Source organism: Ursus maritimus, unplaced genomic scaffold, assembly GCF_017311325.1.
Source record: "Ursus maritimus isolate PB19 unplaced genomic scaffold, ASM1731132v1 scaffold_6, whole genome shotgun sequence".
NCBI lineage: Eukaryota > Metazoa > Chordata > Mammalia > Carnivora > Ursidae > Ursus > Ursus maritimus.
Window position 1 is genome coordinate 26,292,266 of NW_024426774.1, and position 23,432 is coordinate 26,315,697.

The 23,432-nt window shown below is 40.4% G+C and overlaps 1 protein-coding gene across 3 annotated transcripts in view; it reads left to right on the top strand.

Moving 5' to 3' along the window:
* RASGRP3 (RAS guanyl releasing protein 3) overlaps positions 1-23,432 on the top strand; it is a 73,125-nt gene that overhangs the window by 27,412 nt on the left and 22,281 nt on the right. For 2 of the 3 annotated variants that reach the window (XM_008700243.2, XM_008700241.2), the window contains exons 2-11: positions 4,115-4,247; positions 7,242-7,436; positions 8,429-8,531; positions 9,694-9,756; positions 10,572-10,703; positions 11,480-11,627; positions 13,109-13,282; positions 13,887-14,003; positions 16,295-16,570; positions 22,787-22,864. In XM_008700243.2, coding sequence (XP_008698465.1) covers positions 7,367-7,436; positions 8,429-8,531; positions 9,694-9,756; positions 10,572-10,703; positions 11,480-11,627; positions 13,109-13,282; positions 13,887-14,003; positions 16,295-16,570; positions 22,787-22,864 — 1,161 coding nt within the window. In that variant the 5' untranslated portion in view covers positions 4,115-4,247; positions 7,242-7,366. The remainder of the gene's footprint in view (positions 1-4,114; positions 4,248-7,241; positions 7,437-8,428; positions 8,532-9,693; positions 9,757-10,571; positions 10,704-11,479; positions 11,628-13,108; positions 13,283-13,886; positions 14,004-16,294; positions 16,571-22,786; positions 22,865-23,432) is intronic. The other variant, XM_008700244.2, reaches the window with a different exon arrangement.

The window sequence follows — 23,432 nt, forward strand, 5'->3', positions numbered from 1 at the left end:
AATTTCCCAAACATTATGTGTATCACACTACATGCCACCAACAAGTAGTATTTGAAGGAGGTATTATTACTTTGTTTTCTAAAATCTACAACAAATTTTGATTATTAATGCTCTATCGATTTAGGAAAATCTCTTTGCAGGAGAAAAACAAACAACAACAACAGAAGTTTCAAAACCCAGGAAAACCTCATTATCACATTAAATAAATCCATCCAAGGCAAGAATGAAAAAAATTACTCTAGAGTTGAGAAAATATTTCTCACAGCAACTCCATATGTCATTGTTAAATAACCTTTAGGGATATTGCTCCACTCTCTATAAATGTGGGATACTTGATTCTCTGGGTCATCACGATGGCCCACTTAAAATGTTGTAACTTTGCTGTAAGCACTGCGTTCATTTCTTCAGTATGTACTATCCCGGTTGGTTTGTGATAGAATCAACTTTGACCGTGACAACAATGAAGCTGTGGCAGAGCATGATAAGAAGAGTAACTGATTGGAGGAAGTAAGGTAGAAAGAGAAATTCAAAGACCTGAGAGGCGATGTGGAAAGAAGTGAGAAGGAAAATTAAAGTTAAATGCAGAAATAAGCAAAGAATGCCAGATATGAAGAGTGAACTGAGAAGAAATAGTAACGTATCTTGTGATTTATGACCTTTTTTAGATGTAACGGATAATGAACGCATTGGTGAGTGTGCATGAGGGGTGGGGCAGAGATACAGAAATCCCGTCAGGGAAAGTTCAGGACATGGGGATGGTGGCTGAGGCTGTAGATGCCAGAATGCAGTATCCTGGATCAAGACAAAGGGTGGGAGACAAATGATTTCTCCAAGAAAGTCTGTCTTCTTCACCATTTGAAGCAAAGCTAGGTGAAATGGGAGGGATGCATGCCCTTGTGAGGAAACTACCTAGCAAATGCCAGCCATGCTTTAGCTCTGAGTTATGGAAACCACATGTGACTGAACCACAACAGCATTAACTCAGAATCGCCTGCTCCATAAAGAAGGAACTTCCTGAATAAGTTGTTCCAGAAAAGTTAAATAATTTCAGAAATGTGACACAAGTGAACGATGTCACCCAGAGAATAGGAAACACCAAATTTCTCTCAAAACAAGCTCCAGAAGAGAAACATCAGACTTCTCAATGGAAATAATGGGAAATAGCCCAGTAATTCTTGTTTCTTTCTTCCGTGCTTTACAACATCTGTTGCATATTTTTTTCCTCAGATCTTCCAGCAGATGACCTTGTCTCCTTCTTTTTAGAGTAAATGAATCATTAGAAACTTCCTTGACTCCCTGCTATCAAAAGGATAAATCTACCTATACCTCTACCAATTTCCCCCCTCTTTCCTGCTGTTAAATTGAAAAAGGTGACCTGCTACCTTATGCAAGGTAAATCCCTCCACCTATGCATGGGTCCATCACTTCTGTCCTCCCTGGGACCTTATTATTTACATTAAATTCTTTTTTTCCTGTTCCTTAAATTTTCCTTTCCACTGATTCTTAGCACTTAAATTTGCTCAGGTGTCAATTCAGAAGTCTGTACTAGGTATCCAGAAGCTAAGTCAACATTTTCCTTTGGATGTTTCAGATATCCCTAACTCAACACAATTAAAAATGAGCTCATCATTTGTCCAACATGAACTTCCTTCTCCTTCCCCTTCCCTTCAGTTTCTCAATTTCAGGGCAATGGCTTCATAACCCAACCAAATGTCTAGCTATAAACCTGGGAATTATCCCTGATTCCTCCTTTCTGCTCATTCCCCAAAGCCATTTGATCACCAAATCTTGTTGGATCTATCTTCAAATTATAACCAACCAGTGCTCTTCATCTCTATTGCCACACACTGGTTTCCATAACAATCATCTCTTGCCTAGATGGTCATAATTGACTACTAACTGTTTTCAGCATCATCTATGTACGTCTCTACTAATCTCTTTTCCATATTGCAGCTGGAGGGATCTTTAAAAAATCTAGATAGGATCATGCCACACTCTTACTCATCTTTGAAATCATGGTTTCCCATTGCCTTTCAGATAAAGCCCATATTCCTTCATACAGCTTACAGTACTGTTCATGAGCTACTCCTACAGCCTTCTTAGTCTCATGTTTGCCACATTCAATACTTCAATCATTTTAAATGTCTTTCAGCTTTTCATAATTGCCATTTTCCCATTCACTCTTTGCCTAGCTAAAACTCCTTTGACTCCGGATTAACTTAGTGCTCCTCCCCTTCCTGGGATACTTTATTGTAATTACTTGTTTAATTCTTTGCTAGTATCTTGCTTAGTATCTGGTGTCTAATAGATCCTCAGTAAGTATTTGTCAAATAACTTCATTATTTTTCTGGGTTTTGCTATCATTTCTCTTACTGAACTTAATAGTCTTGATTCTCCAGTGGAGTCTCAGAGAGCATAATCACAGCACCTTTCAAATCTCATGTCTGTGGTGAGAAAGGGAGAGTAAGCTTGAAACGTGGTCAGAACAACAAATGCTATGACACCTTAGTTGTTAATCCTTAAGGCTTAAAGGTTTGTGATTATCGGCACTCATTTTCACTGAGGATTTAGGCATTTAGAGAAACCCCCTTGGTTATATAAAAGCAAAGACATATTTGTGGTCATTTATACATAAAGACAATATCTGCCATTAGGAGGGAAGAGTCTTTAAGGGTTTTTGTTAGTTTTTTATTGCAATAGAGATAATGCTATAGACAAGACTACCTTTAGAAGTTCTAATATGGCCAACATCATTTCAAAACTATTTATTGAATACTTACTAGATATAATATTTCACCTTATAAATCCTGCAGTCCTGGAGCCAGGAGCAACCTTTGCTGTCATTCTGGCATGCTTCCTAGACACCATCTGGGAATTAAGCCTACAACATCTCTGACAGTCATTACTTTACTTTGGCTTGAGAACTTTCAAGAATGAGATTCCATTGCTGATGAGGCCACCTGCCCTTCTCCTAGAAGCTCTAGTGGCACAATATTTTTTCTCCTATTTCCTTTTTCCTTCTCTAACTTAACATCTCTCTTCCTGTCACTTCAATCATATGTCCTCTATTTCACCTAAGTCCTCAACTTAGAAACCCTTAAATATTGGAAGGGAAGAGGTTGTGTGGGCAAAGGGAGATAGCTTTCCTGAACACCCAGTGTTTTAGAGGACATACAGTGGATAGATTTTACATTACCTATGTAACTCCTTCAACAATCTAGTAAACTAAGCAGCATTAATGGCATTTTACTCAGAGGTAAGTAAAACTTTCACCATTTGCTTATCTAATGTTGAAATCCAATCCAAGATCCTGAGTCAAGAGGCTGGGGTGCTAATTTATGTCTCTTAATGGACAGCTGCATGGAGTTGGCTTCTTTTTACTATTTCTAAAATTGGAAGCATAGTTCTTATTGTCCTAGGCAACCTCGTGAGGATTTTTTGAAGATAAAGGCTTTCATGTTAATGAAAACCTTTTTGCTGCATGAATACATCATAGCCTTTGGAAACCATACCCAACAGAACTCTATTGCCCTTTTGAAGTGAGAACTTCTCTCTTAGAAGTAATTCAAGCCCTGGGGAAATTTTGGCTTATTGTGTCCTTTTCAAACTTGTGAGAAAATGTGTATGCTGGGGAAAATAATTTTCATTGCAGCCAGAGAGTACCTATCCACACTAAAGCAAGTCCCAAACCATTGGGAGACTAAACAACCTGGACTAAAATAACATTGACATTCACGTTGAGACAGTCAGGAGTTGATTTAGAGGCAGAGTTTGATGATCACCACAACAAACTGTTCTAGAGATTTACTAACACTCCAAGGTCAGTGTTTGGAAGTATTTTATACTATATGTATAAATTTTGATTTTGCCACATTTGCAGGATTTTAATAGGCTGAATTTTTTTTAAAAATTACTTGATTTAAAAAATATCATGTCACCAAGTAACTATTTTGAATATTTTTCTTTTTTTAATTGGCTTTGTAGATGAAATATAGACAAAATCTCAAAACCACCTATAACTCAAGGGTTTTGGAAATGCTTTAACACCATGTGTATTCTTTTGGGTTTCTATTATTTAACTCTCTCTGGGGATTTCTTTATGTTCTTTTACCAGGTTCTCCAAAGTACTTATTATTCAAGTTGGATAAACCAGTTCTGCAGACTGCATCCCCAGCGCCTTTTCCAATGATGATAACTGCCCTTAAAATTCTTTCAGACCTGGAGATCTTTCAGTGTGAAACCAGTGGGTAAGTATTTCTTTAAACTATTGTAGATTATGTAAGAAGCTTGACAAGATATATATGCCTAGAAAAACCAAAAGAAACATGCTATGATATTAACAAGAGTTATCTTTGGATGATAAGACAATGGGTAACTTTTTTCCCTTACTGTCCTATTTTAAATAATGAACATCTATTGCTTTTATTTTAATTGTTTTAAATAATAATATTTTTATTATATTATGTTTGTCACCATACAGTACATCCCTAGTTTTTGATGTAAAGTTCCATGATTCATTACTTGCGTATAACACCCAGTGCACCGTGCAATACGTGCCCTCCTTAATACCCATGCTTTTATAATAAAGAATCTTTACTGTTGAAAAAACAGTTGTAGACACAGTAATAGTCACACATATGAAATGAGATCTCAGGTACATGTGCAGGTGACAGAATGCTAAGCAGGGGCACAGACACATCTGCTGACTGCAGAAATAGATTATAACTGGATAGTTTGGCCCAGCTGGCTCTCAGGTGCTGGCTTCATTGCGGATCACAAATGTAACTCCAAACATCGTGACGGGTCTTTGGTACCAGGTTATTTCCACCCTGTATGGAAGGGTAATACCTTCCTTAAGTAGATCAGCTGAATAATTTTAGTTTTGACCTGAGAATCTAGTTTAGTTAATCTAGGCTGTTTGGTTCTAAGTCATATATTCACTATTCAGTAACAAGAGTTAACAAAATAAAAAGTGTCTATATAGACGTGAAGGGGAATCAAACTTGTCAGTTGTCCAATCTTGACTTTTAATGGGATTGACAGAATTTACATTAGGGAAATAAGGAAAGTGCTGCCCCCAGAATGTCCTGGAAGAGATACCAGGCTCTTAATATAAATACAGACAGATCCTATTATGTCTAGAAAGCTGGCAGGAACTTCTGTCCCAGGATGTTTACTAAAAGCTGATTTAAATTGCTAAAACAAACTAAAAAATTTATAGTACACATGCATATATAAATATATACTTATTCAAAGGCAAACTTTTCACAGCTTTTTATTTTATTTATTTCTTCATCCATCCATTCATCCACTTATTCATTAATTCATCAAATGCTTTTCTTAGTATCTTCTCTGTGAGGGACAAAATCTTTGGAGTTGGGGAGTATACCAGAGAACAGAACACAAAAGTCCCTGCATTCATAGAGCTTATGTTTCTAGTGCTAGAGAGATTTCAAAACAAGTAAACAAGAAAAATATATAGTATGTCATATGGGGATAACTGTTAGGAAGAAAAATAAATCCAGGAGATGAGGTAGGGCATACCAAGTAGGAGGTGAGCAGGGAGAGAGAGGTCTTGTTGTTTTAAATAGGGTGGTCAGGAAAGGCCTCACTGATAAGGTAACTTGGTGAAGAGATGTAAAAAGAGTTGGTTCCAGACATCTTTAATATTTCCCTTTCACAAATCATTTGAGCAGCAGAAGTGGGAGAGCCCTGATCCGTGTTTCTGTTATTTTTACTGCACATGTGAAATAATCTGACTTTTTATGCTTTGAACATGGCACCTTCAGTGCAAGAATATGGGTTTTACACAGAAATAATGCAAGGTAAAAAATTTTCTTTGGAGTTAAATGCCTAGTGCACAGACCCACCACTCAAATGTCACTCTTTGGTGGTCTGATTGAACTAACACAACCATACACACGGGCGTCAGCTTTGTTTCCTCTTCATTCCTATGTTTGCTTTCTGAAGTTGATTTTGAGCCTACTGAAGGCAGGGATGGGACAATGATTTGTTCATCTTGGCAGCCTCAGTGCTCAGCCCAGTGCCTGGCATTTGTCGGGTGCTCAATGATTACCAGTTGAATAAATAAGTTTTGAAAGTAAAATGGACATTGACTTCAAACAGCTTAAGAGATTAATGCCCAGTGGCCACATTTACCTATTAAACTGCCCAAAGTGGATAACTGTCTTAGGTCATCATGACCTTTCGCCTTCTCTGGGCCCTATAGAGAGCTCTCACAGGGCGTCTGTAAAATAAAATGATGGTATTTCCAACAGCAATACTTCCAGTATGAGGAACTCCAAAAGGTTGTTTCTAATCCCCGTGTTTCCCATGACAGCGCTGTAAAATGGGACCTCTGTCCTACCCACATTTTTCTTCTACCTAAGTGACAGATCATTTGGCTATGTCCTTTCTCTCACTAGATTAGGGGGCAAAATTATGACAGCTATGATATCCATACTTGAGAGAGCAATGAAAGGGGGGAAAGGAAACGAAAAGCTTTATTTTACAATGGAGTCCTGATTCTAGGCCTTACTAATTGTGTGATTTTAGACTAGTTGCTGAATCTCTGCAAATCCCATGACCTCACCTGTAAACTGGGAGTAATAATTACTATTGTTAGGAAGCACTGTCATGAAGCATCATTGTGGTGGTCATGACGGTATTATTATGAAGGTCAAGTTGGGTAATATATATAAAGCATTTGGTATGGTGCCTGGTACATAATGTGAGTGTTCAATAGGTTTTCGTTAATACTTTCCCTACTACTATTAATGTTACTATTAGAGAAATCAGGCAAATAAGATTTTTGAAATCAGTTGTTGAACATTTATATGATCATCAAGGATGATGCTCATCAATATATTTGCACTTTAAAATTTACCTCCTTCTGTGTACTTGTAATAATATTAAACCAAGTCACATTTATAATATTCTCGAATGTCTTTCTTATCACTTAAGAATATGAAGAAAGTATAAGATATTGTACCCAAAGAATGTCAGCTGCAGAACGGAATGGTATCTCACAGAACATTTCTGTGGTTCCGGAGTGCCCTCGTGCTAAGGAGCCCTTCAGCAGGCATTTTACCATCACGGTGGTTGACGTAATCTATGTCACTCTGATACTTTTCTTGTAGAAAGATCTAGTCGAGGGAAGTCCTTATCTTTTTAGGTGGGAATGTAATGCCTTAATGAGGTCTGAACTGTAGTCTGATAACTTCCGTTTCTTGTTTCTTCAGAGTCTTGAAGTATGACTAAAGACAGACACCAGTACTAGCACAAACATTACCAAGTTGCGCGATTATGGAGATGGTCTCTCTGATGCTGAAAATGTACCTAGTTTTTTGACAACGGCTAAATAACCATGGGGTCTAGTGGACTTGGAAAAGCAGCAACATTAGACGAGCTGTTGAGCACTTGCATTGAGATGTTTGGTATGAGCCTTTTCTCCCTTTGATATGCCTTGATACTCTCACGTCCCCTATTCGGATGTGAGTGTTGCTGTGGAACAGAATTCAATCTCCATCTTTGGCATTTAAGTCCTTTTTGATTGACTCCAATCTATCTCCCCAGTAACACTGCCTTGTGCGTTTCCTTCCCTTTAATGCCCACAGCTAATATGCCAGCCATACTGTCCACTTAATGTTTCTGGAACATCCCCTGCATCTTTCTGCCTCTGTGCCTTCACTGAAATTCTGCTTCGGGGCTCATCTCAGACTCCATCTCAGATGTTCATCATACCATTCCTAGTCTCCGCGGTCAGGAATGCTGATTGCTTCCTCCCACGGCCCTTTGTGACTTTCCCATGGTGCTATGATCTTTTCTCGGTCTTTTGGCTCAGACAGGTGTGGGTAGCACAACCTGCTGCATTCTCCATTTGCGTATATGTCTTGTGTCTCCTACTAGGTTACAGACTTTACAGCTATATGCTTTTTTATGCTGTTTGCATATCCACCTCAGCATTTCAGATTATTCTTTGCACAAATAGAGTCACAAAGGGTTTTTTTTTTTTTATCATTTTTTAAATTGATTGTTATAGGAAGAGTTAGACCAGAGTAAGGTGGCCGGATAAAATACAGGATGATCAGTTAAATTTGAATTTAAGATAAAGTATATTTTTAGTGTAAGTGTCTCCTAAATAATGCATGGGACATACTTATACTAAAAAGTTATTTGTGGTTTACCTTAATTCAGATTAACTAAGTGTCCTGTATTTCAGTTTGCTAAATCTGGCAATCCAACACCAGAGGGAGGGTGAAACCCCCCATCCGCTTAATTTGAAAGGAAGTACCAATGGAAGGAGGAGGAAAGCAATAATTGGGTCTATGAGAAATTTTTGACATTAATGTTTCTTTACTGTTATTAGAAAAAGAGAAGAGTAGTACTGTTGTGTCCTCACCCTTCATTTTATTTTATTTTTTAACAGATGACAATGGAGAGCTGAATAATAGTTATTTGCCAAGAATAGTTCTACTGATGCACCGATGGTATTTATCTTCCACCGAATTGGCAGAAAAACTTCTCTGCATATATCTTTTCAACTACTGTGTAATTTTTACAATCATAAATCAAGTTCTGTATTTAGATAGAGTGTCTAACAAAAGCCAGGAAATTAAGATGAATAAACAGTCTTTAGTCAGTTATCCAGCTGTTTTGTGGATATATATAGATGTCTAGACAAGACATTTGGATGATGGACCAAACAGTTGACTATCCATCTGGATGTTTTGGCTCTACTTAAAAATAATCACTAGATATAAAATGAAACAGAAGCTGTAGGCTGAATGTTTCTAACTTGACTTAAACATTTCTGCTGTTAGTACAGTGAAAGAATAGTCAACACTGATTCCAGACCTAATTTATTCCTTTTAGGACGGCAAAATGATGGACGTAGAGGATACAGTTTAGATGTATGGAAATGCCAGCCAGAATAATAGGATCCGGCTCAGGCACAAACACCACCTGAGTTTTCACATCTTCCCTTGCTTCCAAGACACAAAGAACATTCTAGCAAGTTTATTGCAATTTGTTGGTTGACCTTAATTTCAGATTTCCTTCTGATATAAAAGCAAAAAAAAAAAAAGTTAGAAACTCCATTCTATAATAAGGGCTTTTAGCAGTCTACCACCTTTGAACACACAGCAGTCCCGAAAGGTGGTTGAAAGCCAAATGACCCAAAATGACAAAACAGTCTCAGATTTATAAGGAGGTTTTATACCCAGAGATCTAATGTTTATTATGTAATCACTAATATTGGTTCCTACAGTCTCAGCCTGCTTCAAGCCCAGGGGACCTTGCAGATGACTGGGAAGCCTTACAGGGTAGGAGGAGCTTGAAAGGCAGAGGGTCTGTCAAATTATTATTAGGGCCACTTGGGCATCCATCTGCTCATTGCAAGCTTCCTCCACTTCCTACTTCTTCCCTCCATTCTCCCTACAACCTCAGAAGGGGATGTCAGAGAGGGTAAGGGGAGATTCATCCTGAACAGAGGTCCCTGAAAGCAAGATCCTGGTCCCCAGGTCTCAATATTGAGACATTGTCAGAACCCATTCTCTCCCCATCTGAATGTCCACATAACCCAAATGTCCCCAGTGTGGCCTTCTTATTAGGAATTCATGTACATTGGTCAAACAGCTGCAGATGTGGCGAAAGGAAACAAGATGCGGGGATTTTTTTCTTTAACTAGTATACGTATCGAGATGCCAGTGGAGAAAACTGTGATGAATTTCGGTTAAAGATCTGCTACTTCATGAGGTAAATATACATGTAATTGTCTTGTAGTATATGGTTCTGGAATTGTTGACAATTTCTTTATCCCCAAAAAGTAGACCTAGTTTGGCAATAGAATTGACTCAGATTCCCCTCTTTACTGATTTTGTTAAAATTGGCCTTCCTCTGTTCCTGGGAGTAAAATTTATCTTTCTTTTAGAGATCAAGCAGTAGCAAACGTGATTAGCAAATGAGTCTAGCTCTTGGAAAAAGTAAACTCATTTTTTTTTTAAAGCCTGGCCAGAGGCCTTCTTTTTTTTTTTTTTTTTTTTTTAAGATTTTATTTATTTATTTGACAGAGAGAGAGACAGCCAGTGAGAGAGGAAACACAAGCAGGGGGAGTGGGAGAGGAAGAAGCAGGCTGCCAGCAGAAGAGCCCAACGTGGGGCTCAATCCCAGAACTCTGGGATCACGCCCTGAACCGAAGGCAGACGCTTAACGACTGAGCCACTCAGGCGCCCCCATTCTTTTTTTATTTCCCCACCATATGCTTTTCCACCTAGTTGCCATGAGTTGGGAGAAAGGTTTGATTTTAGCTGTGGTTCAGCGCTTAGATGCAAGTATGGATGCTCAGGACTTAGGGTCAGAAAGAGAGGCTCAGAGTGGGAGTGGTAGACTTGGGTTCTTGATTGAAGGAGCAAAGAGTGAGACCCCTTGTCATCGGTAGGGAATAGGAGATTGCTAATTTGAGGTATGGTCCTGGGTTCATTGTTGAATGTAATCTGTAAAATGATACAATCATTCCCATAATGGTATAGCTTGAAATCTTCTCTTCATCAAAAATACTTGCTGTCTTTCAGGTACTGGATTCTCAAGTTTCCTGCAGAGTTTAATTTGGACCTTGGTTTGATCCGTATGACTGAAGAGTTTCGGGAAGTAGCTAGTCAACTAGGGTATGAAAAGCACATCAGCCTCATCGACATATCCAGCATGTAAGAGTGGCACACGCTTCTTTCAAACATGATGAGCCCACTGTTTTGGGGTGGGAGTAGTGATGGCCCTGCTGGTTAGTTCAGCTATTAGGAACTCGGTGCTAATTAGACTAACGTTTCATATCTACTAGTTAACTTTGCACAGAGAAAACTATTTAATGACCCTAAGTATGGTTATCCATCTTGCGAAGATAAGCTCTCATGTCTTGGGCGTTTATACTCTAGTCCATTTTCCTAGAATACTTTTTCAAGAATCTTGACCAATGGTGCATGATCCAGGAATCATCAGGGATGTTGTTAAAAATAGAGATTATTCAGGTTCATTCCTAGTAAATCAGAATCTCTGGCAATGAGGTCAGGTCTCTGTCTTTATCTTGAGCTTTTCAGATACCCCATATGTTGCTGAAGTGTGAGAACCAACTTCTGGTCGTTTTCATGTGCCTTAAATCACCATCTTATATATTGATAATCTGCCAGATTTATATACCTAACCCTGACCTCTCCGCTATGATCCCAACCTTACTGGTCATAAGAAAGAGCAAGTAAGAGATTCTGGATGGATCAGTGCAAACCCACCCTGTCTGGAAAAACAACTCAAAGTTTATGTTCTATTGGCAATGGGTCAGTGGTTTTCTCTTCAAATATGAAGGACAGGGCGTGTATTTTGCACAAGCTCCTGGAAGCAGGCCAAGAGTTACAGAGTCAGTAGGTTAATAACTTCCATTGAATGAAATGGCCTTTCAGCACATTGACCAGACTCACTGTTTCTTTTATAGTCCTTCCTATGACTGGATGAGAAGAGTTACACAGAGGAAAAAAGTATCCAAGAAGGGAAAAGCCTGTCTGCTGTTTGACCATCTGGAGCCCATTGAATTGGCTGAGCACCTCACTTTTCTGGAGCATAAATCTTTTAGAAGGATCTCAGTAAGAAACTGACATTTATTCTTCCAAGCATAACAACCACCATGCCAACTTTCCCAAGAGCTGCGTTTTCATACTCTGAAGTATTGGCAGGCTCTGTCATTGTGCTCCACTGGAAAAGTGCCCTTAATTCACAGGAACAATCCCTTTTAACCAAAGATAAATATTATCCTGTCTTTATTTTATGGCTTAGGAGCTATATATCTGTCGCTATTTTCAATGTCTCCTTTCATAGGATTAAAGCATGATTTTCTAAACACTCAGTGGAGATTTAACCATTCAAGGTTAATGTAGCTCCACTGACTTCTCCCAAGTGAACATGTTTTGCTAGGCCCTTCATTTGAGGGAAGAAATCTTTATTTAGGTTGGGATTTGTATAAATGCCTAATTATGGGTGTAGGTGGAAAATAGGAATTGTAGGCTTTGATGAGAATCTCACATTAGGTTGTTTCTTTCCCAGGAACAGAGATCCTGAATTAAATTTTCTTTCCTACTCTGCCTTGATAGCGTTCCTTCCCCACCTCCTTCCTCTTCCTCCTGACTATGGTCCCTTGTGTCTTTCTAGCCACCTACTCACTATCCACTTGTTACGACAATATTTCTGCAATGGCTCATAATCAGCCTTTGTCTTACCAAGTTCTGGGGGAGTCTTTCTTCCTCCTTCTTTTCCAAGATGCCAGGGAATTAATTACATTATTACTTGTAAAGAAGAACATGAATTAGAAGTATGAATTTCTGAAAGACAGATTCTTTTCCATAAATAATCCTACTTGGAGAGGACCTTCATGGTTCTCCACCAGCAGGCCAGGAGAGGGAACCCCCTGCACTGCTTATATGACGGAAGGCTCATATGTATTTGATGACATCCATGCTGACTTCTAGAAAAGTTGTCTGTTTTGCTAAGGAGCTACTTTACTTCAACTACTGTTCCTTTCTGGGTTTTTTTATTTTTTTCTTGAAAAAAACTTTACAAAATTACTCTGTCTTGAAATCATTATATTTATATTCATTCATTTCCTTTTCTTTAATGTATGCCATTGTTATCTCAAACTTGCCCGACCATTGGAATCACCAGTAGTAACTGAAGAATGGAGATTCTTAGGTTCTTCCTCTGGAGATATTGATCCTTTAGGTCTCTAGTGTTCCCAGAAACCAATAAATTATAACACAAATGCCCCAGGTGGATCTTATGAACCAGGAAACCTAGGACTCACTGGATTGTGACTTTAAATCTTGTCCCTCCCCACCCCACCCCTGACACTGTGATGTGTAAATATGTGTCTGTGTATGGGAGATTGAAACACAGTAAAATAATATATTAAGGGTACATATATATTCAAATGTGCAAGATGCCATTATAAATGTGAAATGAAAGAAATCATTAAGTTCTTATGAAACAGTATCTCACATCTGTGCAACATTTTAATTTCTGATTTTGCAAAGACTCCACTTTAATTCAGAGTCTCTGAATCTTCCTTTACTAGTTCACTGATTACCAAAGCTATGTCATCCATGGCTGCCTGGAGAATAACCCAACCTTGGAGAGATCTATTGCTTTATTTAATGGAATCTCTAAGTGGGTCCAGCTGATGGTTCTTAGCAAACCAACCCCTCAGCAAAGAGCAGAAGTCATTACAAAGTTTATCAATGTTGCCAAGGTATGTATGTCTGGGAGTTAGAGGGAGGGTTTTTTTTTGTTTGTTTTTTGTTTTTAGGATTTTATTTATTTATTTGTCAGACAGAGGTGGGAGGAAACAAAGCAGGGGCGAGCTGCAGACAGAAGGAGAAGCAGGCTCCCCCCTGAGCAAGGAGCCAAATTTAATTCGGGACTTGATCCCAGGACCCTGGGATCGTGACCTGAGCCGAAGGCAGACGCTTAACCAGCTGAGCCACCGAGGCATCCCTTAGGGTTCCTAAAGGAATCTAGATGTTCATTCATTCTAGAGAAAAGTCGTTGAAGAAATCTGGGGTTTAAAATATTAAAGACAATTAAAGTATTCATAATATCTAGGGAACAACTCATACTGCTATCATGCAAGTAGATTACTTTTAACTGGCAATACTTAGAAGCATTTATTATAAATATTTTTTTGTAAAATGATGTTTTTCTGGTGGATTGTATTTGTACTTCATTTTAATTTGATAACATTTTTCTTAGATCCTTGTTATTGACATTGCACATGCATTCACCTGTAATTCAGAAAGACCAGAATAATTGAAAAATTGTTACGAAGTATTGATGTTAACATTTTTTTATTGCAGAAGCTCCTCCAGCTCAAAAATTTTAACACTCTGATGGCAGTGGTGGGAGGCCTTAGTCATAGTTCCATCTCACGCCTCAAGGAGACTCATTCTCATCTTTCTTCAGAAGTTACAAAGGTACAGTGGATTACATCCTTTTTTTTTTTTTTGATGTAAAGTTCGATGATTCATTAGTTGCGTATAACACCCAGTGCACCATGCAATACATGCCCTCCTTACTAATCCTAAGTAAAAAAAGTCATCTGTAGATTCTTTAGGGGTAGGATGTTCCTAACAAATATCACTCAGAGGGGGAAAGTTTTCTTCTTAGGCAGTGATTGGGTTACATGGAGAATTAAATAGGAAGGGAGTAACCACACTGCCTGGAAAAACAGATTGGAAGTGGTGGCAAGTGTCCCAATAGGAAGGCCTTGAATACCATTAACGTATTGCAATTGTGGGTACTCTATAAGTATGCATTTGGTGCTTACTATGTGATAGGCACTGTGGCACATGCAGGGGGCACAAGACAAAGACAAATCATGCCTACCCTGCCCTTCTCAAATGAAGTCACTGAACACCTGCTCTCTTCAAAGCACTGTGTTTGGCACAGTGGAAGAGTCAAAGGAAGAGGGAGATGTAGACCTTGTCTATAAATTCTTCAGATCTATAGCTGAGTTTTCAGGAACAAAAATTATATTTAAAAAAAAACAATGATCACTTCCTAAACTGAGCTTTTTCTGCCACATTTGTTTCCAGACCTCAATAATAATATTTTTCCTTACTGAGTAAAAAAGAACATTTCATCCTTATGAAAAGATTTCCTTGTAAGCATGTAGTTTGCTGTATCAGTAAGGACGCTTTTCAGGTATAAGTTTTAAAAAATCTGGAAATTGCTGACGCAGTAAGAGAATGGGTCTTCTCACATACCTGAAAGTCCAGAGGCAGGGCCAGATCCAAGCATGGTCTGATCAGTGGTCTTGGCTCAGTAGCTCTGTCTTCCTTGAAGGATCAGGTTTTTGTTTGTTTCGTTAGACTGGCTTCCTTCCGGATTGGACCATCTACAGCAGGAGGAAAATGATGCTCTCTTGTTTTGTTTTTGTTTTGTTTTTCTTTAAGATTTTATTTATTTACCTCCAAGGAGGGGAGAGGGAAGAGAGAGAGCAACAAGCAGGGGGGAGAGGCAGGCAGAGGGAGAAGCAAGTTCCCTGCTGAGTAAGGAGCCCGATGTGGGACTCGATCCCAGGACCCCAAGATCATGACCTGAGCTGAAGGCAGACACTTCACTGACTGAGCCACCCAGGCGTCCCATAAATGATGCTCTCTTGTTCATGAAAGTTGGAGATGGGGAAAACTCTCTTCAGCCCTGTCCCCATGGAAGGAAAGACCTTTTTTAGGCAGATTGGCCCACCTCAAGTCACATGCTCACCACTGGGCCAATAACAGTTGCTAGAGGAATATAATGTACTGATTGGCTTCTGTCTGTGTTCCTGAACCAATCACAAACCAAAGGGATAGAATTACCACGATGGTAAAGCAGAGCCCTTCCTTGGACCCAGGAATGGAGACAGCTCCATCTGAGTCACATGGGCTGCTTGGAGAAATATAGCCTGATGGAAATTGAGGTCTGTTAGGAAGGTCTGGTTGCTTTTAGGCAAGTAACAATAAGCCCCAGGATATAAGCCAACATGCACAGCTGTGTGACCTAACACACGCATTCTAAGGATAACAGGGCTTGTTATCTAAGTGTCTTATTTTCCTTTAGCTTTGTACTGAGTTTCAAGTAAAGAGCAAAACACATTTTACATGTTGTGAAGAGTAAGAATTCAGCAGAGGTTCTTAGAGGCTTGGAACCACCACTGTATCTTCTAAAATTATTTGAACTCCTCTTTCTTACAGAAAAGGAAACTGAGGACCCTCAAAATGAAGTTGCTTGCTCAAGGTCACACTTCTTGTTAGCAGAGTCCCAAACCGTAACTATCTCACATCTTGGTGTGGCTCTTCCTACACCATCCCGTTCCAGATTAACCTTCAAGTAATACGATGAATGCAACTTCCTTAGAACTAGGACACTGTCATATACTACATACTATATTTTAATAGGATAATGCTTATATTTGTGGGCTGTTATGTTTCCATGAATTGCAAAATACTTACAGATATTTGATGCTATTTTACGTTCCAACATCGTTAGCTGGCAGGCCTCTGGGAATTTCTGCTCTACAGTAGAATAGAACAGGCTGTCCCACTCCTAGCCAGGTCTAGCACATTTTCCTAATTTCCTTTTTCCAGGTTAATATTTCCCTGCATCAGTGCTGGTGCAATCGATACTTCTCTCAGTGGCCGAGGAATGTCCTAGCCGCACGCGGAAGGGCCTGGGGGTGGGCCGAAAGGAAGACTGAAACCTCTCCTTTTCCATCTGTTCCCAGAACTGGCATGAAATGACAGAGCTGGTCTCCTCCAATGGCAATTACTGCAGCTACCGCAGGGCCTTTGCCGACTGCGAGGGCTTCAAGATCCCCATCCTTGGCGTGCACTTGAAAGACTTGATTGCGGTCCATGTCATTTTCCCCGACTGGACGGAGGACAACAAAGTGAACATTGTAAAAATGCACCAGCTCTCCGTGACCCTGAGTGAACTGGTGTCCCTGCAGAATGCCTCCCACCACTTAGAACCCAACATGGATCTCATCAACCTGCTCACGGTAAGTTTAAGGGACCGGAGTTTGGGCTAAGGGCTCTTGCGTGCCTCTCTGCACAGGGGGTGCAGGAACATCCGGGCCAGTCATTCATCAGATTGCATGCAGGGCCAGTGGTCGGGGAGACATCTGCAGAGGTGGGTGAGGAGAGGGGAGCCCAGCCCTCTAAGCAGCATGAATTGAGACTATAATCTTGGGACGAAAAATTTCCCATTGTCTGGAGGAGCCTACTCGGCACCGCTATAGCTCCACATGCAGACTCTTAGAGAGGCCCTCCCGCGCTCAGCCCCCCACTCTCCCTCATCACACCTGTCTAGTTCATCACCTCCCTCTACATGGCCTCACCTCATCTGCTTCCCTCTGCCCTCCCTGCGCAACTGTAGCTGAAGCCTGGGGTAATGTCAGGACCTCCTCTGTCATCTCCCTGCCCAAACCGCCAACCTCCCCAAAGCCGCCTGGCATTCGAGGCCCTTCCAGAATCATTGTCTATCTCGCCTGTTTTGTCATCACCTGATCCCTCATCACACTTGCCTTTGAGGAACACTGGACTTTCCACCGTGAATTGTTGCCTTCTGCTTCCTGGCCTTTGCACTTTCTTGGAAAATCCCTTCCCCTACCCACCCCTGTGACTAGCTCAAATTCAAAATCTCTGTCTTTCTGGAGCATTCTCTCTTCCTCTCCAGAGCAGTAACACATCTGTCACATGTGTAGCTCTTGCCCTTTATACTTTCTTAACCATAGGAGGTATCACTTTGTAATAGATTTTTCCCCCTGTTTACCTGCCCTACACATCCCATATCCCCAGCACCTCTGAGGGTACCTGGCATATTTAGGAGCTCAACGGATGAATTGAATGCTGTATTTAGGAACGAAGTGGGTCAGACAGAAGACATTCACCTAGCATTCATATTTTTTTGTCATCTGTGGCTGGTCTCCAGGTCCTAGTGCATTTAGACACAACAGGTGTAGAGAAGAAAACCTTCCCCCTTGGCGGCTGCTATGTCAGGGGCAGAGGTATAACCAAATTCTCTCACCCTTGTTTAACAAATGCGGAAGCAACTTCCCTGTTTGGGTTTATAACACTGAAGCATCTGACCCTTGGCTGCAATACTGAATTGACTATTTTCTTTTAATGGCCATGGAAAATGAAAACAATAACCCTTCTGAAGCTCTAAGAGCTGAAATCCCATAGGACTATTACACTGGAATAAGAGTATTGGTTCCTAGACCTTTTCACAAACTGTTCCTAGAACACGTAATTGTTTACCAAAGAAGAGAACCCCTGAAGCGCATGTAGTAATGTCAGCTTCACCTTAGTATAAAGCAGAAGTGGCCAGCACACAGAAACATGAATCTCTTGGGGCTGAGTTTGTATGACAAACAGTAAACACACAGACATTCTCTGTTGGGGGAAAAAACCCTCACAGTAATCCAGGCACCTGCATTTATTAATCATTTGCCATGTAAATCTGTTTCTATGAATAAGTGACCAGAGTTGCAGCCCCAATCAGACTGCAAAGCCACAGGCCCAGGTGATGTCTGCAGACCGGCCTGAGTTCCCCATGTCTCTGTCCAGGCTGTCCTCACCACGTGGAGGCGAGTGTCACAGAACAGGTGCCCTGCCCACGCTCGGGCATTTTCTCATCCACACAAAAGATAATGATGGAGGAGGGGAATGGGTTTTGAGTCATGAATGCAACAAGCACCGTAATGACAGATATTTAGAGAGGTATCAAAGGATTTTGAATGAAATTTTTCGGGTGCAAATGGAAAATTTGACCTCTAGAAATAAAGATGAAGAATTTTTTTTTTTTCCCTCTGAGAAGGAAAGAAAAAAGAAAGAGGACCCAACTCAGTCTCTCTTTGATTCTCCCCCTCTCTTGGGTGTTAAAGGAGAATGTAGGAGCCACCAAGCACCATATTGAGGAAGAGCAATGTTATCTCGTGTACTGCAGTGGCAAGAATCCTAAGTGGGAGAACTAGCTTTTAGCTGTGTGTGTGCAGTTACTTAGTTTTGTCTCCAAGCTAACTGGACTTGACTTTGGACTTTTCGTAAAGGCTCATTTGTGAGATCTCTTCCGGCTCTAAACTTCTGTGATTCTAAATACAATGACTGGTGGAGCCTTGAGAATAAGGAACCTGGTGTCATTCGGATTCTGTGGTTCCAGCCCAGTGGCTCATCAGGATAGCACAGCCCACATATGAGCATCGATCAGCAAGCCAGTTTCTGTTTAAGCCAACATCCCTCTGTCCTCCCCGCAGCCAAGGAGAGGGCTCGGTGCACAGGAATATACATTCATTCTTCCTGGCCACAGGCAGATGAATCTCTTCAGTGCAGATAGAGGAAACTCCCATCAGGTGTTCACTAGAGCCCGGTGGGCATTTCACTAAGCACAGAGGTGTTGGGATTAGAACCATTTGATTGACAGACGCTACCCAAATGCATGTGAAGGCATCCATAAGGGCAGCCTTTGAAGAGGCCATTCTTTTGCCTCAAGACTCTGTCAGGTTTTTGCCCAGAGTGATTCTTTGCTTCTAAACATGGCCCCAGGTGAGGAAGCCAGTTCACAATAGAGAGCCCTGGAAGACAGAAAATAAGAACTCTTAAATGAATCCACAACTACTGAATGTCTGTTCCATGCAGTGGGCTGCATAGCAATGTTTGAACTTTCTGTAATAATTGATTGCATTTTCATAGCACTTCCGCGTACTTTCCTTGGTAGGTTCTCACAGACACCATAGGAGCTAGCCTCCAGAAGGCCAAAGCCTGTAACTTTACCCCTGCCCCTTGTGTTTTACAAAGGAAGAAACAGATTTCTAAAGGACAAAAGGCTTGCAAATGGTGAACTTCTGAATCCCAGTGTGGAGTGGTGGGGGCACTCCCCCCCCCCCCCAGTGATGGACATTTACTCCGTAATGTGGGAACATTGCTGACATTTATTTTATTTTGCATCTCTAAATATTAAATAATCTCCCTCTCTCTTTTCACGGGCGTCTAAAGAAGGAGTTAATTACAGAACCAAATCTATGAGTCAGGGACTCTGATGCCATTTTTATCATTGTGAACTTACCCCTGAATAGCACTGTGCACGTGAAGGAAGGAAGACCCCAGCACTAAACTGTTGTGATTTGGATTGTTCCCCTTTTCAGGGAAGATCTAGAGAAGGCATTTTCCATTGTGATCCCTCCCAGTCCTGGAACCAGAAGTTTTAAAAACTGATGCTTCTTGCTTCATGGTATACGAAATCATCTGATTCTTTTCATAGTATTTTTAGATCTATCAGTTACTTTTACCATTCTGAGTATATGCAAATAACTGGAAAGCCCCCTGTATTTTTACAGTTTCAAAAAAAAAAAAAAAAAGAAGAAGAAGAAGAAGAATTGCAAAAATGGTGAATGGCGATAGTTTGATGACCGAGTGTGTTTTATTTTACAATTCTCCAGGCAAGGCAATGTGGTCTGAATGTACAGAGTAAATCTACAACCATCTTTGCTGATAGGCTTGGGTATAAATGCAGCAAACTGAAACAGTGACTCAGGACATTTTTCAAAAACAGTCAGACTCAAAATATGTTAGACACAAGCAAACATTCCTGAAATTCCATTGACAAGCTACCTATAATTATAAAATACAGGTGTATAGGCAGTACAACAGGTCACTTTACGCAGGGCCATGAAACCCAGAGGAGATGAGAGAATGCATGTAGGTAGGACCATGGCTGGGAAAGCAGAGAGCTGGCAGGAGTAACCCAGGGTAGCTTCGAATTCACTGATGCACACAGTGGCATTTGACTGGGAGGCACACCCTGCAGTGCCCATCTGTATGGCCTGCTAAACAAACCCTGCTGGATACATGTTAGCTCATTTAATCTTCACGGTAGTCCTGCGAGGGAGCTGTTATCTATGCCTCCCATTTTATAGATCAGGAGGCTGAGACCCAAGAAGGTTAATGACTTGCTCAGGTTCACAGCACCACTAATAGAGAGCAAACATTTGGAGAAGATATTTCCATCATAGGACCCGGTATCTGTACACGTGATATATGAAAATACTCAAGGATGTTCTGTGTCTTTTGAAAGAGCATCTCCCCTACTTAGTGTGTGCTTATTTGGATTTCTGCTCAGATGTTCTAGCACTCTTGTCATCCCTTCTCCAGCAGATGCCAGTGCCAGTCATTAGAGGCCTCATCAGGAGGACAGGAACATGCTTATCAAAGTCCAGAATAACTCCTGGTAACAAGGAATTCAGAAGAAGGAAGTCACTTGATTTTCTCTCTGTTTATGTAGCATTCACAGTGCGAGGCAGCAAGCTGTAGCTGGGATTACAGAGGCAGAAAAGACGGATGCACTGCCTGCTTTCTTGAGGCTTAGAAACAAGTAGAGTTTTCCATTGTGGAATTTACAAAATGGTGGGCAACTCCCTATGGCAGATGGGTTTTATTTGGCCCACGTGGAATCAGAAAAGTTTTAAATTAGTTGCCAGTATTTAATAATTGAGATATTTCATATAAAACTACATATTTCTGGCTTCTTTTGAGAAATGAGAAGATATGGCTCTTGTCAGGCTGACAACAATTTGCCTTGGCTGAGCAGTGGTTGTCTCCCATTCATCAGGGACCACAACTCTCCAGAGATCCAGGGTCAGATTCCACTTATCACAAATTTTTGTTATTGTTAAGCTTAGAAGACAGGTCCCCATTACATCTGTGAGGATGTTTTTTCCAAATAAGACATATTATACCAATGTTTTTACCAAAAGATTTCTTTCCTGCATCCCACTTCATTCTTTTATGTAATGGTCTGGCTCTTAGAGGCATTGGTTTGTGATATGGGGATGGTTCCTCTCCTGCAAAAAGGCAGAGCCCTTGGAAGTAGGAGTGACTGCTGTTTAGGGGAAGGTGGATAAAGTGTCCATTTTTTGTGAACAGGATTTTCAAGATCTGAAATGATGCTAGGGCAATTTTATAACAAAGTCAATTTTACTGTGTTTAGAAAAAAATCTCTAGGTGACAAGGTCTAGGTAAAGCAATATATGACCCAATGTATGAAATCCTTAATTTAAATGTTGTATTTAGTAGCTGAAATAGTGATTAGAATGGTCCTGGGCACATATTAGATGATCAATAAATACATGTTGAATGAATGAATGACTAATTAAAAACTGACATCCTTTAATTCCAACTTTTTTTAAATGAGAATAAAAAGATAAGTCCTGAAAGATGTCCTCTGCCTCTGAGTTTTCTCCCACTTCCTCCTCCTAGCTCTTCTCCCTCACTCCACACCCATACACATAAAGTCTTTTATTTTTAGAGCAAATATGTTAAAGGAAATGTTTCATGCCTAAATGGTCAAAGAAAGGACAGGGCACCTGGTTACATTCACTGCTGATAAAATAATGCGATTCCTCAGGTATCTATCTTAACATTGAAGGGTGTGGGTAGGACTCATCCAGGCTTATGTGAAGTCTCCTGACTTCTATTTTAGGTGAATGGGACCATACATTTTAAGCTTTACTGATTTTATCCATACTCTTCAATCTTGGTCTAAGTTGTTATCCTTGCTTGCCCTGATCTTTCACTCCTTCTTTGCCCAAGACCTCCCAGTTAGGTTCTAGTTCACAAGTTCCTCTGTGACTCCGTCCTGATCATTTCTGTCTTCAGCGAACCCCACACATAATAATAATATCAGTAGTAACAGCTGCAACACCAAATAACCTTTCTTGACATATCACTGTGTTCTACGACCCCTGTGTATTGCTTCATATGAAGTATTCCATTTGATGCTGATCAAAATGCAATTCAGTAGGAACTGCTATGATCATTTCCATTTTATAGATGTGGAAACTGAGTATCAGAGAAGATATAACTGGCTCAAGGTGACAGGGCTAAGCAGTGGCAGGCTCAGCACTTGAACTCAGCGCCCCCCACCCAACTCCAGAACCTCTCCCTCTGCTGGTTATGCCACTTCTCTGAACAATCGCGTTGAGAGTGTTGCCTTTTGTTGGTGTAAACACATCTGACGTAACTCATAGGAGGCTGATGGCCATACTAGGTTTCACTGTTTCTTTGAAAAGTTCATACCTCTACATGCTATCTTTTGAATGTTCTGCATTTTCTCAGATTATTAGACATTGAACTTACACATTGAGTTTGAAAAATATTTCAGCATTGTAAATAAATAAATGTGATTCAACATCATCCTTTATCCCTTCTAATTGTCATAGCTTTCTCTGGACCTCTACCACACAGAAGACGACATTTACAAACTGTCACTGGTGCTGGAGCCTAGAAATTCTAAATCGGTAGGTGGTGTTTTCTCTCTAATGATCAGTGCCAGACACCATTGTCTGTCATTTTTCATAACTGCCTGTTACAGTGATGCTTTGTGATCTGAAGATTGAACAATTTTAAAAATCTATATTATTCCATTTTGCCCATGGAACAGCTGAGCCCTGACAGTTTGAGGATTATTTCTTCATATCAGAGGCTAATAAGGAAGAAGGTTATTCTCACCGTGTTTTATTGTTTATCTTCTATGTGTTGTGTCCCATCTGAGAACTTGTGTACATATAGGCCCTCCTCCCAACAAAAGAACTCATCTTAATGTTAAAGGGCATTTAGACTCTTCAGTATAAAATCCCATTCAGCATAAAATTAAGTTTAATAAATTTTGAAGACCCTGATCATAATTCAAGAATTTCTCTGCTAATGATCGACTCAGCTCAGAATTTCAGTGTCACGGGGCGCCTGGGTGGCACAGTCATTAAGCGTCTGCCTTCGGCTCAGGGCGTGATCCCAGCGTTCTGGGATCGAGTCCCACATCAGGCTCCTCCGCTAGGAGCCTGCTTCTTCCTCTCCCACTCCCCCTGC